The 18,938-nt window shown below is 34.3% G+C and overlaps 1 protein-coding gene across 1 annotated transcript in view; it reads left to right on the forward strand.

The window, feature by feature from the left end:
- LOC106469280 (beta-1,3-glucosyltransferase-like) overlaps positions 1–18,938 on the forward strand; it is a 45,084-nt gene that overhangs the window by 20,720 nt on the left and 5,426 nt on the right. The window contains exons 4-6 of the mRNA XM_013929767.2: positions 8,720–8,936; positions 14,648–14,770; positions 16,391–16,538. Coding sequence (XP_013785221.1) covers positions 8,720–8,936; positions 14,648–14,770; positions 16,391–16,538 — 488 coding nt within the window. The remainder of the gene's footprint in view (positions 1–8,719; positions 8,937–14,647; positions 14,771–16,390; positions 16,539–18,938) is intronic.

An 18,938-nucleotide genomic window follows, 5' to 3' on the forward strand; every position in this document is an offset into this window, starting at 1 on the left:
GTAATTCCAAAGAATGCACTCTTGAAAACTTTCCATTAACTAGGGTAATCAGATTTGATATTTCTCACATGTATTTGATAATCATTGATGTAAGAAAAATGGGGTAACTTGTTTAAGTGAATTTTAAGTACTAAAATGCATCAAAATGCAGGATTTTGGGTGCCGGACCCCCCGTACTTGGCTTCGATTATTTTCAGGATTTTTTAGGAAAGGGACATTTTCATCTCTGGGTATATGACACACACTGCTCCCTTCTGTGGTTCCCATGTCTGCTTGTTTATTTCATGAAATTCTAACCTTTCCTGTAACCTTTCTCCCATTAACTTTATGGGTTGGATTTGCCAGTTAATTCACCTGGTGTATTCTTCCCTGGCTGTACATTTCCACCTACACTTGGAGAACATCATCAGTGCTGGTATATGGACCACTCCGTATACCTTTATGTCTCACTACTTCCATGACGTGGCCGTTTCCTGTTCTTTGCGTTTCAGCTTACCTCCTGTCACCATTTTGCATTCTTCTATTTTTCTGTGATTAGTAAGTACTCCATTCTCTTTTTCTTGAATGTTTGGATCCAGCTTTGTGACAACTGGTACCTGATCAGGTATACTTAGTTTTAAATCTGCACTCTAAGACCTGTCATCATATACCATGGTGGATGACTGTGACATTGAGACTGTTTCTGTTGCGAACCTGATACATAATTCCAGATGCCACTCAGTGTTGGTTGACTGACTCTGTTGAGATGGGGTATTCAGCAGGACTGTTCGTAGGTATACCTTGCAGTCTGTCGCTTCATAAGTATGTTTGTCCCGGACCATACAGTAATGTAGTAAGATAAGTAAAGCAGACTAGGATTACTGCCCATCCCTGATGATCCATGGTATCTGAGGCTCTTCCTATTGTGGACACAATGTACAATTCCAAATGCTGCCAGGTGTAGGTTGATCATTTCTGTCAATGATATTGCTCTGCTTTTCCAAATACAGTATCACAGTCACCCATTGTACTTTCTCCTGTGCTGCAGTCTTCTGGACTCTCCAATGCACTTTTCCTTCCTTCTTCTAGTGGAGTATGGGAGTCCTTTCCACTTATTAGTTCCTAGCCTTTGGGATGGTGAACCATGAAGGCCTGTCCTCCTGAGTATGCACAATATCACTCAGTTGAGAGTAGGAAGGTGGCATACTGTGGTTTCAATGGCATGATGCGGACCTGATGTACAATTCCAGATGCTGCCAGGTGTTGGATGTAGCAATCCACCATATATTGCAATTTGCCCCTCCTGCTGAGGCACCCTTCTCCCTACCATCTGCAGACGGGATGATAAATTCCCAATGCCACCAGGTTTTGGACTGGAGATGCAACCCCAAATTATGGTCCATCTTCCTACTGTCCACTGGATGTTGATTCCCAGTGGATCTGGTGTTGGTTGTATCTGAACGAGACATATGACATCCCACATGGGTAAGGCAGGGTACCTGTACCCTCCTAGGCTCTCTGCCTCTCTACTGTCAATCTGATGTACATTCACAGTGGATCTGGTTTTGTTTGAGTTGGAGATGTATGCATATAGAGGTGAGTTTGTGGTACAGATGCTTTTTTCTTAGGGACCCTACTTTGTTTCTGCCTTTTTTGTAGATACACTATCAAAGGATGATGAGTATACCTGGCTCAGAAGTAGTGCAGTTCCCACAGATGTGTTGTTTTTAATTCCTTCTCACACCCCATGGTTTTCCATTGGACACTTCTTAAAGGGGTATTATCTTCTCATCAACCCTGCACCTGCTCAATGCGGGATTCTAGCTTTTTGTGAGTGGAGGTAAAATATCATATCAGAAGTTAACCTTTTCCAAAACTCAAAAATGTATTTCTGATAGATAATTATATCCTCTCACATTTTCCACCTGTCCTCCCCACTTGTGGTGTGGTTTGTGTGACAGATGCAAGATTTGAAAGTATGTCACCTTTGTGAAATTGGTTGACACCATTGTTTTGGTTTTTGAGTTATCATGTAATAATAAAATAGAAGAAAGAAGAACAAGAAATTCAAACTTTTTGCTATGATATTTACATATATTCCCAGAACTTGTTACTTAGTTAGTACATAGATATTCTTATAAAAGGAAACACTGTATGATATTGTAAAGTTCTGATGACCTATTGAGGAGATATTTAAAATACCATTTTGATGAAAAATCTAACCCATTCATGCATAGTCAGTGCTACTGCCTGCCTCATGAATGTAATATGCACAGAATGTGGAAGCAGAAACTGGTGTACTAATTTGTGCACTTTGGGTAATCTGTGCATCATTATCTGTATCAAAACCAATTTCATCATTGTTGTCACTAGAATATTATTCCAACTGGAAAAGATATTGTTTATATATTGTGAGAGAAAGACAATCATGAAGGGATGCTACCACATGATATTTTTTCATCTAGTTTGAAGGAGCACTTATGATTTTCAGCACACAGCATACTTCTACATGTGATATTTCATCAAAAACCTCTGTTACTGGGTTTTCTTTTATACTAGATACAAAACTGTTAGGTACTTGGCAGAATATTTTGCTAGAATGGTAGTAATTATTTGCAAAAAATAAAACTTGGTTACTTCAGATTTCAGAACAAATGATAAAGTTAATATCATTGAATATCCTTATCATATAAGAATGTTCATCCACTTCTTAGGAGAATGTTGAATAAGATGATAATGATTAGTTCATAACAAAGTTTCACCTTCTCAAGAGAAAAGGTTTGAAGAGATTTATAGCCAATTTTGAGAATGTACACCAACTTGTAGAAACACATAGCAGGATATAATCTACTTATCAAAGCATTGTACAGGATATTCTATAGTAATCTGAGTTCTACAGAAATCTGCAGGCAAATGGAAAAAATTGTATATATATTTTTAGTCCATTATACTTCTTTTTTCTGGGAACACAAAATAGATTCTACCACCTATTGTAGCCACTGAACATGAACTAATTACAGAAAATATACCATTTTAACTATTGAATTATTATAATACAATGGAAATTGGAGACTTATTACTTTTATGCACTTCATTATGGCTTTCAGCTGCAAATATTTTGATATTAAAGATGATGTGTATAGTTTTCTCTCAGTTTGTAGACATTTTGACATTCAAGATGGTATGTATACTTTTCTGTCATTTTGTATACATTTTGGCATTCAAGATGGTGGATATAGTTTTCTGTCATTTTGTAGATATATGACATTTACTATTATGTGTATAATTTCTGTCATTTTATAGACATTTTGGCATTCATGATGGTGTGTATAATTTTCTGTAATTTTGTAGATATATGACATTTACAATTATGTGTACAATTTCTGTCATTTGGTAGGCATTTTTGCATTCAAGATGGTATGTATAGTTTTCTGTCATTTCGTAGATATATGGCATTCAAGATGGTGTGTATAGCTTTCTGAAATTTGCAGATGTTTTGATATTCAAGATTGGTTTGCATAGTTTTCTGTAATTTTGTAGATATATGGCATTCAAGGTTATTTGCATAGTTTCTGTCATTTTTAAGACATTTTGGCATTTAAGATGTTGTATATATATTTCTGTCATTATGCAGATGTTTTGGTATTCAAGATGGTTTGCATAGTGTTCTGTCATTTTGAAGGCATATTGGCATTCAAGATAGTGTATATTGCTTTCTGTCATTTCACAGACTGTCTTCTGATGCTTTTAGGCATTGATTTCTATAGATGTTTTTTTTATTTTAAATCGTTGCTGTTAATAGGTTTTCAGCACTGAAACTGTGAATTTTGAAAGCAGTTTTAATGTCTTCAAGAAGGTTAGCTTCTGCTTTTGAAAGGCCAAGACCTACAGTGAAGTATTGTGTTTCCATGTTGGCTGTTTATTGTGTTTGCTAACCATCAATTATCATATTTTAATTTCATTTTAGTTTATTTGACTTTGATTTCATCAGTATCGAAATGGAAAACAGTTGAGGAATGCAAAATAAATAGCATGTACTTGTGTTCATGAAACCTGTTTCTTTCTTTTTTCCATACTTTTTTCTCATGCTAAAATTTTATACAGCCCAAACTCTCATTATGTGGGAGGAGTTAGTTATTATTTTTGTTTTGATTTCTCTATACCAGAAAATCCCAGTCTCAGCCTCTCTCTTATAAAACAAAAATACTCCAATCTCAGTTATTTCTCTAAATCTTGATACCACAGTCTCAGCTTACCTCTAAACCAGGAATACCCCAATATCAGTTATTCCTCTTAACCTCTTAAAATGAATATTTTATTATTGTTTAGTTTTTGTTATAACAAGAGTTAAAAGCAGATGATTGTAGGAAGTTTTGTTAATAAATCATTGATGTTGAGATTATCGAACATCACGTACAATAAATTGGTGTTGAGAATATGGAAGGCAGACAGACGATTAAGTGATAAAGATATAAATAGTGTGAGACGAGCAGTAACAGCAAACAGATAATAGCGAAAGAGAATAAAGTTGGCGTGAAGTTAAGTACCATGAAAGTGATAGGCCTAACATGTAATATGTTAGAGTGAAACTAACAGTAGAAATGAAGATTAGAAAAATAATTCTATTCCGTCACAGCATGGTTCTAAAGTAATTGAATCAGCCTGAGTGCACTTTGACAAAAGGAACAGAGGATTTTCAGAAGAAAGAAGACCAAACAATTACGGTAACTTATGCCACAATTGTAAATGAATCACAGAGAATACTAGTGTGATAGAAATAGAGAAGATAGTTCAGCTTGTTAACTGAAATTCTAAAGTAATTGAATAGGCCTAAATAGATATTTGACAAGAAAGAGAGAACTACATATATAGTATTTATCATATGCCCATATTATCTAGTGTTGAAGAATTTATTGCATATATGTTAACTTGTTCTGAATATATATATATATTATTTTGAAAACAAGTGAAGTGCATGCTGTTTATTCATTGTTGAATTTATCACTAACACGTCACAGATACCTACTGTAGAAGAATCCTAAGCCCAAAGCCCAACAACAACATAGTATATATTAATATTATCAAGAAATATAACTAAAAACCTTTCTATTTGACAATTGGCAAAAAGGAAAGTTATATATATATATATATTATTTTAAATTCTGACAATTGGTGAGCCACAGGCAGGATTATATGGTGGTAAATGGCAATAGAAGAACATGTGAACAACAGCAAAAATAAGTAGGCCTACCTATATAAGCACAACTGTAGTAGTAACAAAAAAAATAGTGTAGAGATTAAAATTACATTATATAACCATGTCAACAGATTTTGATAAATGGGTAGAAAGAGGATCTCAACTTGGGTTAAAAGACAGTGAACTACGAGAGTTTTTTTAAACAACAACAAGAACTGGAAAGAGAAGAACTGAAGAGACGAATTGAGAAAGAAGAAAGAGAAAGGCTTAAAGAAGAAAATGAGAGAAAGGAGAAACTAGAAATAGAGAGAATGAGAATATAAATTGAGAAAGAAGAAAGGAAAGAAAGGAGAAACTAGAAAGAGAAAGAATGAGAATACAAATTGAGAAAGAATAAAAAGAGAGACTAGAAATAGAGAAAATAAGAGCACAAATTGAGATAGAAAAACTCACCCAACTGAAGGAAGAAGGACCCAAGAATGACAATGGAGTTAGGGCTAGCTGACCCAAACTGCCCAAATGTGATGAACATAAATATTCATGGATGTTTTCCTGGAGAGATATGAAAGATTTGTCTAAAGTCAGAACTAGGACAAAGGCACCTGGGCAGTCTGTCTCAGCCCACGTCTCACAGAAAAAGGCCTACAAGTATATGCGGGCATGACGTCAGAAGATGCCATGGATTATGACAGATTAAAAGTAGCTTTACTGAAACGATATGAACTTACTGAAGAAGGTATTTGTCAGAAGTTCAGAGGAGTCAAACCCAACACTGGAGAAACTGTATTTCAGTTTGTGGCACATCTGCGGTGATATTTCACCAGATGGACTGACATGTGAAAATAGTTTTGAGGGACTGGCAGACCTATTAGTACATGTACATTTCATGACCACGTGTTAAACTGACATGTCACTATTCCTAAAGGAGAGAGCACCAAAAGGTATAGACAAAATGATGAAGCTGGCAGAACAGTATATGGAAGCCCATGGAGGTAGTATAACTGGCAAGTCCAATAATGTCCAGTTAAATTTGAAACCAGTAAGCAGTAGTTTACCAAAGATGACAGGAAGTTAATGGACAGAAGGGAAAAGAGATGCTATGTTTGTTATAAAATGGGACACATTGCAAAGGAGTGCAGGTCCATTATAAGCAAACAACAGCAGAAACCTCAACATAAAGCAGTTGGAGCCACTTACAAAGGTCTCAGCTATTTCTCTAAACCAGTTATTCTCCAGTTTCAGATATTTCTTTAAACCAGGAATATCCCAATTTCAGCTTTTTCATCTAAACCAGGAATACCACAGTCTAAGTTTTTCTTTAAAATGGGAATACTCCAGTCTCAGCTATTTTTCCAAACCAGGTGTACCCTAGTCTCAGCTATTCCTCTAAACCAGGTGTACCCTAGTCTCAGCTATTTCTCCAAACCAGGTGTGCCCTAGTCTCAGCTATTCCTCTAAACCAGGTATACCCTAGTCTCAGCTATTCCTCTAAACCAGGTATACCCCAGTCTCAGCTATTCTGCTAAACCAGGTATATCCCAGTCTCAGCTATTCCTCTAAACCAGGTATACCCCAGTCTCAGCTATTCCTCTAAACCAGGTATATCCTAGTCTCAGCTATTCCTCCAAACCAGGTGTACCCTAGTCTCAGCTATTCCTTTAAACCAGGAATATTCCAATCTCAGCTATTCCTCTAAACTAGGTATACCCCAGTCTCAGCTATTCTCTAAACCAGGTATACCCCAGTCTCAGCTATTCCTCTAAACCAGGTATACCCCAGTCTCAGCTGTTTCTCTAAACAAATATTATCCCGGTTTCAGCTATTTTTCCAAACAAATAATACTCCAGTCTCAGCTATTCCTTTAAACCAGTTATACTCCAGTCTCAGCTATTCCTTTAAACCAGGTATACCCCGGTCTCAGCTATTCCTTTAAACCAGTTATACTCCAGTCTCAGCTATTCCTTTAAACCAGTTATACTCCAGTCTCAGCTATTCCTTTAAACCAGGTATACCCCAGTTTCAGCTATTTTTTTAAACCAGGAATATCCAAATTTCAGCTTTTCATCTAAATCAGGAATACCCCAGTCTCATCTGGCCAGTGGTATCTGGTAGACATGAAAAGAATATACAGTTTTTTCAAATTTAAATTAGGTATTATTTATGATAGTGTTCAGTGGTTATAGGGCTGAAGACTTGCAATAAAAAGCAAGTTTTTTAACATGGTGAATAGTCTGCTAGATGTTAGTTTAACCTGTGTTATGAGTCTCAAACAACTTAAACTTGAAAGATCAAAGTATTGTAGTTTGTACATTTTATAAATGGATCAAAGTTATTATTAGCATTTATATAAGCCTGTAAGGATCAAAATACTGTAGAATGAACAAATGAACACCTTTTGAATGGATCAGTCCTACCTTATTAATAAAACTTGGGATTTGCCTTATGAATATGATGTACAAGACAACATGTTATGCAAGAAATTATGAAATATGTTTTGAACTTTTTAATACTGTTGTGTAAGTGTGTTATCTTGGAGGGACTGCTATGTACTTATATATAAGGGTTTAATGGTTTAACCACTATAGAGATTCATTAGATTTTTATTGTTACTTTAGACAAGTTGGGTGATTTTTACATTAAACTTATATTGTTATTGTATGATACACAGGTTCAACAAAATGGTTGGTTTGGTGTTGTACTACATAAGAAAATTATTAGGTTACAAAAGGTGATCTTCTTGTTTTTTTTTAATTAATTTTATTATCACTGAGTGAGTTTTAGTGGTAATCTCATTCATCGTTGAGCTTGTACAATATCATATAAAGCTGTTACATCCACGTATAAATGTGCATATATACAAATTTAAATCAGTACTTTCTGTCAGCAAATATATGATAAATGCAAATGCTGCTTTGTCAACATAGTTATAAATATACTAAGATATGTAAAGTATAGCAGTATAGAACTTCAGTCTCTTGTGTAATAACAGCCCAAAAGAAAACTTGATCTCAGCAAATATTAATTTGAACCTTCAGTAACTAATAGTGTTTCACATGTGTTACAGAAATAGAAAGTTATGTGGAAATTTAAGTCTGGGTATGAGAGAAGAGAAATATTATAAACATAGTATTACAACAGGTTTTGAATACTTACAAAAATATGTCATTAACTGGAAGAAGTTATAAATCTAATTAGCAATACGATAAGGAATTGTTAACTTGAAAATTGTTAATTTCCAAAACTTGTATTTTTCTTTGTCTCACCTTGTACATAGAAAAGGGTACATAGAAAAGGCATCCACTGCTCACTATGACAAATTATAAATCCAATTCTTTGGAGGATGAATTGTAATCTAGAAAGAACAAGTGTTCAACATGTTCTGCAACTTTGTAGATACTCATTTTCAGAAGGCTGTTAATAAATCAAATACTACACTGGGCTTTAAAAATGAAAGACACATGAAGTAATATACTTTATTAATATGGTAGTTTACTAAATATTCAAGTTTAATTTGTTTACTAACACATATTTTTTTTCTACCAGTACAAGTAGTACAAGATACTTGGGCCAAAGATGTTGTTAACGTGAAGTTTTTCAGCAATAAAAATGACCCTAAAATTCCCACCCATGACTTAGGAGTCCCTAACACACCACATGGGCACTGTGCTAAGACCATGGCTATATTATCCTACTTGTTAAATGATGGTCTGACTAGCAACTACAAGTGGATTGTCATAGCTGATGATGATACTCTATTAAGGTACTGTCATATGTGAGTGACACAGGTATTGAAATTACTGTAAGTTTTTAAAAGACAGACTAACATGTGCCTCGAACTATTAATGAGCATATCAGATTAGTTATTATAATTAGCAGCATAAGCAGTATAATATGCAATGATATTGAAAATTGTATTTTAATTATCAAAATTATTATTTATTTGTGCTATCATTAATTGTTTTAAACGTTATTGTATAGATAACTGGTATGTAAATATTGGGATTTCTTAGCTACTCATATACCTAGATGTAAAATATGTGAAAAATGAACTAAGAACAGAAGATTGAAGAATTATAGTCTTACTTCTTTAAAGCCACCAACTACACTGACAGAAAATTAGCTTTACTACTTAATCTACTATAGATTCAATTAGAATTTATTATTTAAACCATTTGAAGCTTTCTACTGTGTGTTATGGTTTGTGTTTTAGTGGAATGCTTCTGAAGAAGCTGTAGAGCAAAAGGTTAAAGAAAATTAATGAAAAACAACAATTTGGTGTTGTAAGTCATTTATTTCTAGTATCTATATGTTTTCTATTGCTGGTCTTCTCTATTCAAGTAACATTGATTTTTACATTTACGTAGATATTTTATATATTGTGAATTGTGGTGTCTGTCCAAACATTTGTCTTTCTCCTGTTTATGGCAGCCACTTCCTGCACTGTGTTTGAAAAGCTGCACACCCAGACGGAACTCAACATTCACTTTTGAAATGATGGGAGAACAGGCATAAATAATGTTGATGCCAAATTTTATTTTGCAAGCAGGATATTTTACACTATATTGTTAGGAATTAATCACACTGTTATATACATTTCAAAATGTGATGTAACTTAAAGGATAAAAATGTAGATTTACAGTGTGTTATTGTTGAGCTGCTCTTAGCACAATTCTCAACAATTACTTTTCATAGTGGGTGGTATATGTGGCTCAGAGTGAAACCAAGAGTGTAACACAGTTAACTTTTTTAAAGTCCATGAAGTAATTTAAATTGATAGATTAACTTTTTTCATCACCAGGGATGGGTACTTTTGCTTGTGATTGAATTATTCTGACCATTTTGTCCATTCAGTATCTTATACACCTGCTCACTTGACCACCCAGTTGTCTACGTCTATATCTGTAACCTCCATTTTAGTACCAACACAGTATTTGGTACATAGGGGATTTAGACTAACACAGTTCAAGGTGCAGTTCATCCATAAATTTATTTTGGTAACACTGCTGTTAATTTTAACTTCTTTTCTGTTACATTATTTTGTCCATAGTAGTACAGTACTCTCCCTGAGCAACCATCTCCCCAAAGAGACCACTACCCCCATTGCAGGCAAAATATTACAGTCCCAACAATTTGCCTATCTTTACCATTATGTAATATTTCCCCAGGCCGACCACTCCCCTATTCCATACTATGACCACTGAAATTAGTCCCAAGGCCATTGTTGACTTTCCATGTTGAAAACTACCCTCTGTCTGTTTTTTTTTATGGTAAACATTAATAGGAGTGGTCATTGTTGATTTCAGTCGTGTTCAATATTTGACAACACTCAATTTGTGTCACTTTTAAATTACTCTGGTGTTTCTAATTAAATTTTATTGCCTTTTGGACCATGATTTTTAAAATTCCCACCATAAAAAGTTTCAAAATACACAGTAACATGAAACAAATGTTACACTAATCATGTTACATAAAGCTTGTGCTGCTTGTGAGCTGTTAGTTCTAGTGAGCGTACCTCATAGAAAAATTTTATTATTATCATTATATTTATTTATATTACCTAATTTAACCTTACCTAGCCTAATATTTTATAATTTTTAGGTACTTATATAATAATAAATAAGAAATATAGCACTTACCTCTGTAACCTTTTTTTGTTATTGTTAACTGACCTTCTATGTAAGACCTAATACTTTCACCAATGCTACTGGTCCACAAATTAATTTTTTTCTTTGAGTAAATAATGCAAGGAAGAACACAAAATAGCTGTTAACAGCTGAGAAAGTTAGGTATCTGTCAGAATTTTTCTGACTCTCTAATCATGTGACTTGAGCAGTAGAAATTTGATTTAGCTCTCCGCTATGTACTTGTGGGAAAAATTTGTTTCTCATCAGCTAAATTGTCAGTTATCTGTAACATCATGTGACATGAATCATATTGCAATCAATCAGTTGAAATCTAGGCTTTCTGTTGGTTACAAATTTAATAAGAGACAGCCACAAAAGAAGCTACTTGAAAGGGCAATATTTTCACATACTCTTTGATAACATTACCATGACAGATACACTGTGTATAAATACCCAGTCAGTCAGTGAGTAAAACATCAGTTTATTCTGTTTCAATCGCACATGAAATTTATTGAAAATTTCAATGTCAGCAAAACATAAATCCAGCAAATTTTGAAGCATAAGGCTGAATATATGACAGTGTTTGAAGAGAATTGCCCGTCTTCATGAAAATGCATTTGTTCTAAAGTTGTGAGTGATGACCCTGAAGCATCATTATGGTCTTGGTATAATGTGCTATGAAAATTCCAGTTTCTGGATCTATGTTGCAAGAAAGGGCACTTGCAACAGCCACTAGTCTGGGTCTTTCTGACTTCAAAGCATCGTTTGGATGGATCTCTAAATTCAAAGTCAGACGTAGCATTTCACAACTCACAATCAATGGTGAACGTGGCGATGGCTATGCCATGACCGTTAAGGGATGGAATGCCAAATTTCCTGCTATTATAGAGGGATATGCACCTAGAGACATCTACAATATGGATGAAACTGGGGTCAACTGTCATGGTTTACCAGACAAAACATTTTGTGTAAAAGGTGAACAGTTGCACTGGGGGAAGCTATCAAAGGATAGACTAAGTGTTGCATTATGTTACAATAGTGCAGGTGAATTTGAATACACTATTGTGACCAGTAAGAGCCTAAAACCTGGGTGCTTCAAAAACTTAAACATAAAGAGTGACTTATCCGTGGCTTGGTATGCTAACAAGAAGACATGGATGACCAACACCATCTTCCAAGACTGGGTTACAGACTTCAATATGTGCATGAAAGCATAGAATCTGCAATGTTATCTTGCTGTTAGAGAATGCCACATTGCACAGTCAAGTGAATCTTAGTAATGTCAAAATTGTGTTCTTATCTACCAAAGCAACACCAGTACTACAACCTCATGACCAGGGTATCATTCATGCATTCAAAGCCCACTACCTACTCTGCTCTGTGTTATCAAACATGGATATAGGCATGTTGTTCACAAACTTGGTGAAAAGTGTCAGTGTGCTAGATTTTATGCTTGAAACAATTCTGCCCTGCGTGAAATCAAGACCAGCACAGTATCAAAGTGTTTTGCAAAATGTTTCATCGGTTCATTCTCAATTGACAACAACAAGGACTAAGACTACAACATTTCTTTGGCTCAACTGCTACAGCTCGCTAAAGACCATCTTCCCAATGTCATCACTGACCGCAACAAATATGTCGACTAAGATAATGACTTTTCCACCACCAAAGAGTTCTGTGAGAACTGGGAACAAGAACTTCTCAATGACCTGAATGGTGACTGTTCCACTGAAGACAATGATAGCAACCAGTTTACAGATTCAGAAGAGTGCACAATCCAGTTAATGCCGCAAATGTTGATATCCATTGCATAAATGAATAAGTTTGCACTAAAAAACCCAGCAGTCATGAAAATGATGGACAATTTAAATAATGTAGAAGACATTGATCAAAGTGAAATTGTCAACACTATGTCAAAAAACCACAATCCAAAATCACCAACTTTGTGTAATAAAATATAAATGCACACATGTTCTGTGACTAAAATATGTAAAATACTTTGAATGATGAAAATAAAGACAAGAAAATAGAAAATATTCAGGAAATGAATAATTATTAATAGTTTGAATGTACATTATGCAAAGAAATATCACACATAACATTACAATTCAATATTCAAATATTTTACAGTTAATTGATGAACTGGTTGATCCCTAGTAAGACCACTTTTGTTCAGACCCAAAGGTGGTCTTAATAGGGAGAATCTAGTACATTATTTTTGTTTAGTCTGTTGTTTCACATTTTATGCATAGTATATAGTACAAAAACATATATACAATAGCCTAATTACAAAGTAGGGTTAAGAAGCTAATACATTGTTGGAAGCTGGTTATGTTAGCCATTTTTCTGTCAATTTAACATGTAGTGAGGGTATTTACTATTTTTGGCTGATGTTCTAGGACACTGATAGAGCTAGCTTGTGGAAAACTCACACATACACATTTAATAGTTAGTAATTTTGATAAACCACTTGTGAGCATTAATGTTTTCCACAATGCCAGTAAAGTATGTATTTCCACTAAAATACAGATTTCTGTTGAAGTAATATGAACTTAGTAATCTGGATAAAATTGAATTTCATCTGACTTACATTATTAAACATTAATGAACTCAATATTTTACAAACATTAACATAAATTTCTGGAAATACCCTAACACTTATATTGTATTTTAATGATAAACCAAGAACACATTTACCTGATCATCACAATAGCTGGAAATTTAAATATCAAGTGATTTGTTGCAGATAGAAGGAAAGAAACAAGATATCACCTGAAATGGAATGAAAGTAAACACCTCATGGACAGAAGAAAAAGAACAGCCAGTCATTAGGAAGTTGAAATATAAAATGGGTGAAGAAGTAAACTGTACCAAAATGTGAAGAAAACTAAGAACTTTTTGTATAATTAAAAATAAACTCTGCTTAAAGGTTGAATGAAGATCTCAAACATGGTCAGAATCTGTTAATTTAAAACAATGGAGTGAAGCTGAGACTTCACAAGTGAGTTTTAGTGCTTCAAAAAAGAAACAAGTTTACTTGAAAATGCCAAACTGTGTTTACAATTCACATTGTTTCTGTATCTGACCAATTGGAAAATTGGATAACTTATTTATAAGTATCTCTGTTCCATGTGACATTCATTCAGCTGTCCTACATACACAAAGTAAAGTAGAATATGATAAAACTACCTTATGAAATATGAGAGTGGGATGTGTGTTTATATATAATTCTGCTTATACACAATCAAACAGCAATACACAAACTTAAACTTAACTACAAAATAATTTAGTGAGAGAGGTGACAACAACCTTTAATTAATCTACTAGTTTTATTGCTATTATGAAACAAATGTTAAGTAATTTTGCAGTAATATATGAACTGGATGTAAATCCAAACATACAGTAGAATATAAGTAATTTTTGTATTCTGTTAACCTGAACTCATGTTAATTTGCTATTTTTCCTTGGATGAAATATAGTTACAGAACACACACAAATGGTTACCTAGATATAGATTTGATACCTTAGAATAAATAGTGCATTTTGGTATCCTAGGAAATGGGTTGTGATACATCATTGCCTCTAATGTGTTTCTTTAGGGTCACAGCCCATTATCCAAGTAAGTGGCATGTTAAAGTTAGGTAAGTTGCATGAGTAAAATTTGCTTTTAAATTTATTTAAAGTTAGTGAAGGTTTAAAATGTTAGTTGCAGCAGTTGTTATCCATGTTTTATTGTAATCGTTTATTTTATAAATATTGTATGTTTTGATTACTAGTTTAACAAAAATTGTGTAAATAGCATAATTTTACAAGACTGCTTTATCAGAAGAAAATATGTACATTCCAGCATGTCAAGGTTACTTCAACTCCTGAGATGCTATGATCATACAGAACCAGTAGCTCTTGGAGAAAGATATGGCTACAGTGTAGCATCTGGTAATGGCTATGATTACATAACAGGAGGAGGAGGGTAAGAATGTTTCTTACATTTTGCTTAACAACAAGAATCTTGGTTATTTTCCCTTCTTTTTATATAGTTTTTTTGCATCATATCTGACAAAGGATTTTTCATATGAAATACATATGCAAAACATTTTAAGAATATTAAATAATTAGCTATAAATGGCAGTATGTTATTAATTTTGTAAATTAAAGTTCAAAATTTTTACTTGACATGAAATGTTATAATAGAGAAATGAAATCCTCTGAACTTGGAAAATTTAGACTTGCTGTACCCTGATTATACAAATGCAATCATCAAACTCATTTAAGAATGAAAACAAATAAGAAAGCATATTACTCTCATCAACCTAACATCACAGTGGTTAAGAAAACTAGTAGCTGCAATACTTTGAACCTTTAGAAAAAAAAGGGTTAATTTTTTTCTTTTTCATTGTTCCATAATTATTACTCCAACTCACTAAATTACAAATAGATTATATTTGGTACTATCGTGCAATAATACATTTTCCTTGGTGTGTCGTGCAATAATACATTTTCAAAAGCTCTCTCATTTTTTGTTAATTCAGTAAAATCAAACTTTTTCAAATAACTGTATGAAGAACATGAAGTAACACGTTACTTAAAACTATCTTTCTTTTCTTTCTTTTTTTAAATTTGTTTAAATATTGATAAAAAATTATTGATTTTTTTCTTAAGTCTGTGAATTGATTAATATGCTATGGTCATATATATCTTGTTTGTCATGTTACAAATAGTAGTAAATTAGTTTTAAGATCTCAAATTCGATGACGAGGAACCCACTTTGAGACTAATAATGCTTGGAGACGGTTTGAATGGGTATGAAAAAACTTATATTAGAGTGTGTTTTTTTTTTCATTACCCATTCAAGCCATCTCCAAGCATTATTAGTTTAAGATCTGTAAAGTTTTTGCTGTTAATGTTTTCTTGCAAAAAACAGAATAGAAAATACTTATCTTGATGTATGTATGGGTGTGTAACTATAGAAATTTATACATTGTTATCCAGAAGCATGTTTAGAGATACCAACTGTTGCATTATTTTAATAGCTATAACTAAATATTGTGCTTTGTACTAATATTTGCTATTTGTGTATATCCATGTTTATTATACATGCAATAAGTGTTTTCCCCTAATGCCTGTCTGTATGAAAGCATTGAAATAAAAAGTAATTATTTCATTAAACCAAAATCTATGAATAAAATAAATTTTCATAAAGTATTAACTCTGCCTAATGAAAAAAAAAAAAGCCTACTAAAACTGTTCACCAAAAGTACAAAGCAGAGTATTGGCAGAAATATCCTTCAATGTGATGGTACTGTTAGTATATGAAAGACACTTATTATTTGGCATGTTCCAGTAGTTAGTGGTGGTCAGATTTATTGCTTGGCATACTCTGTTAGATGATGAAAGCCACACTTTTGTTGCTGAGTATTCTCTGTTAGTTAGTGAAAATCACAATTATTGCTGGACATGCTCCATTAGTTAGTGAAACCATGCTTAATACTTGACATGCTCTATTAGCTAGTTAAAGCATCACTATTTCTAGACACACACTTAGTGAAAGCCATACAAGTATGTTATACCTTTCTGTTTCTTTGTTGTATAGAATGGTATTCAGCTTGCCTGCAATAAAGAAGATTGTAAATAGTCCACTATGTGACTGTCCAACAGATGATGCTCCAGATGATATGATTCTTGGTCAATGTTTGCAGTTTCTAAATATTCCTGTAACACACACTTTACAATTTCATCAGGTCAGTTTTTATAGCATGATTTTATGTAGGGAGTACTTTGTACACATTTTTTTTAGTTTCTTTTCCGTATTTTTAGTATCCTAAAGAAGGTTATTATTAAAAGTCAGCTTGAGAATCCAGCTGACAAAACAATCACAGTGATTCATGTTTGACTCCAATTGAAAGGAAAAAACTTATTTAACTGATATAGGTAGAGATTCTAATGAAATGGTTAGTCAGTGTATATCACTGAAGTGGTTAGTTAGTGTATAATGATAGTATATATAATACTATCATTATATGCATATGCAAATAAATATAGTTTTTTACAAATAAGTGGCCAGCTAGTGCATGTTCTCTCTTTGAATCTCTCACATTTCATGTAGCAAGCAAGTTGTCTTCCTCTGAGTTCCTAAAAATTTAATACAATGTGAGGGAGCCTTGTAACATTTCTAATAATTTTTAAACAAAGACAAAATTTTGAATCTTGTATGTATATGTACTTATTTAAATTGTATGCTAGCACAATAGTGTTTTCGTGTGACAGAAGGATTGATTTTTTGTACATTATGTGTGCTGTGTTTATTAATTATCAACAGGTGAAGGGCTGGGTGTAGTATAATGGTTACGTGTTGGGCTGTAAATTGAAGGTCTGGAGTTCAAGATGTGATACCACTGAATGCACTTTGCCCCTTCAGCTGTGAGGGAATTATAAAAATGACAGTAAATCCCACTTTCCAATACGGTACATTACTTCCATTCATATAAATAGCTATTCCTGTTCAGTGCTGCCCTCTATATGCAAAAACTTGTTTGCGCATGCCACAAGCCTCGAAGCTTCAACCATCTGGAATTGTCTGATTTCAGTGTGTCTCGCATGTAAATCATCATGCGACAAACCTCCACCAATAAGAGTGTGACATACTCCCTTGAAGCAGGTTACTCCCTATATTCAATTCTACTGAACTCTCACTTCTCATTTGGCAGTACTGGTGTCAAGACTTTTTTTTGTGCACTTCATATTGTTTGAATTCATGAATTTAAATAGTTTACTTTCCAAAGTGGAATTTCTTCATTTCTTGTTTTTTTATCTTTACGTTGTTGACGATTTTGCAATTAACTTAATTTCCTAGTTTTTTTTTACTCTCGAATTTTTTTGTTTACATCAAACATATGTATTTGATTTTACATTTCAGTCATGAATTGTGAGGCTCACATTACTTTTTTGGGTATCACTATCACACAGGCTGCAGGTGGGGGAGACCCATTGGATTTATGTGCTATTATTTGCCATGATATTGATCATTATATGGGTCAACCTCCTTCTCCAGAACTTGCCCCACTCCCTCCTAAATAAGATGAACATGTTCGGGATGACGAGGATTTTGCCGTGTCCTCCTATGCCCCTCCTACGGAATCAGCTTGGCCTAATATGGCATTTTTAGACATGATTTCTCAGGTATGTGATGTTTTGTCCATTTCCCAATATCTTAAAATCCCTGTCCTTCTTTGTTGCATGATACCTCTTCCTCTCAGCATTTGGTTTTTCCTCCTTCCCCTGATATTAAGGTTCATGCTAAGCATTTTGTTTCTCAGTTGGTTGAGGGTGCCAGCATGCCTCATCCTCCACAGACTACAGATCAGTTTGCATTAGCGTACTATCTGGCTGACTGTCCATTTCTCGACTCTTGGCAGTTGGGGTTGATTTTACCCATGTGAAGGGCAGTCCCTGATTTTCCTGGTCATTTATCCCATGCCCAGTTTTCCCACCCTTATATTACCCTTACTTCCCTTCTATGATATTTATCTACTATCCATCTCCTTTCTGAGGCAATACACAGAGATTCTGAGGGGTTTTCAAGGGAGAGCCTCTACCTGACTACCTCCACGTTAACACGTTTGTTACCTTCGGCTCTCGCTTTTACACACATGGTTTCTCTTATTGTGGGGATCTCCTAGGTAGAGATGCAGCCTCGTCTCAGGTTTGTTTACCACCCCCTTATCTTAGGGAATTATGTATGGCCCCTTTTTCTTTGGTGATATGTTTTTGGTGTGTGCATGAGACTTTGGAATCACGTGTGTAGTCAATGTATTAACACTACCCTTTCCTCTATGGTTGCATGTTTGTTGGAGCTGAGAAGGACTCCCATTCCTCTTTCTCATCCTAGTCCTTCTCAGCCTTTACCTGTTCCTCCCTCCAGGGGTTCCTCATCTCGTCATTTTATTCAACACAGATGGTCATGTCGCCAACAGTATCCATGGCTACCTGGTGGGTTCCAGTCCAATGGGAGCTTGCTTGTCCAAATTTGTTCCCCTTTGGTCACCTTTTACCACAGATCCGTGGGTTATTCAGGTTTTATCTGAGGGGCTTGTTCTACAATTCCTTCCCCCCCCCCCTTTGTCTCAGGTACCCAGTTCTTT

Source organism: Limulus polyphemus, unplaced genomic scaffold, assembly GCF_000517525.1.
Source record: "Limulus polyphemus unplaced genomic scaffold, Limulus_polyphemus-2.1.2 Scaffold3394, whole genome shotgun sequence".
Classification (NCBI taxonomy): domain Eukaryota; kingdom Metazoa; phylum Arthropoda; class Merostomata; order Xiphosura; family Limulidae; genus Limulus; species Limulus polyphemus.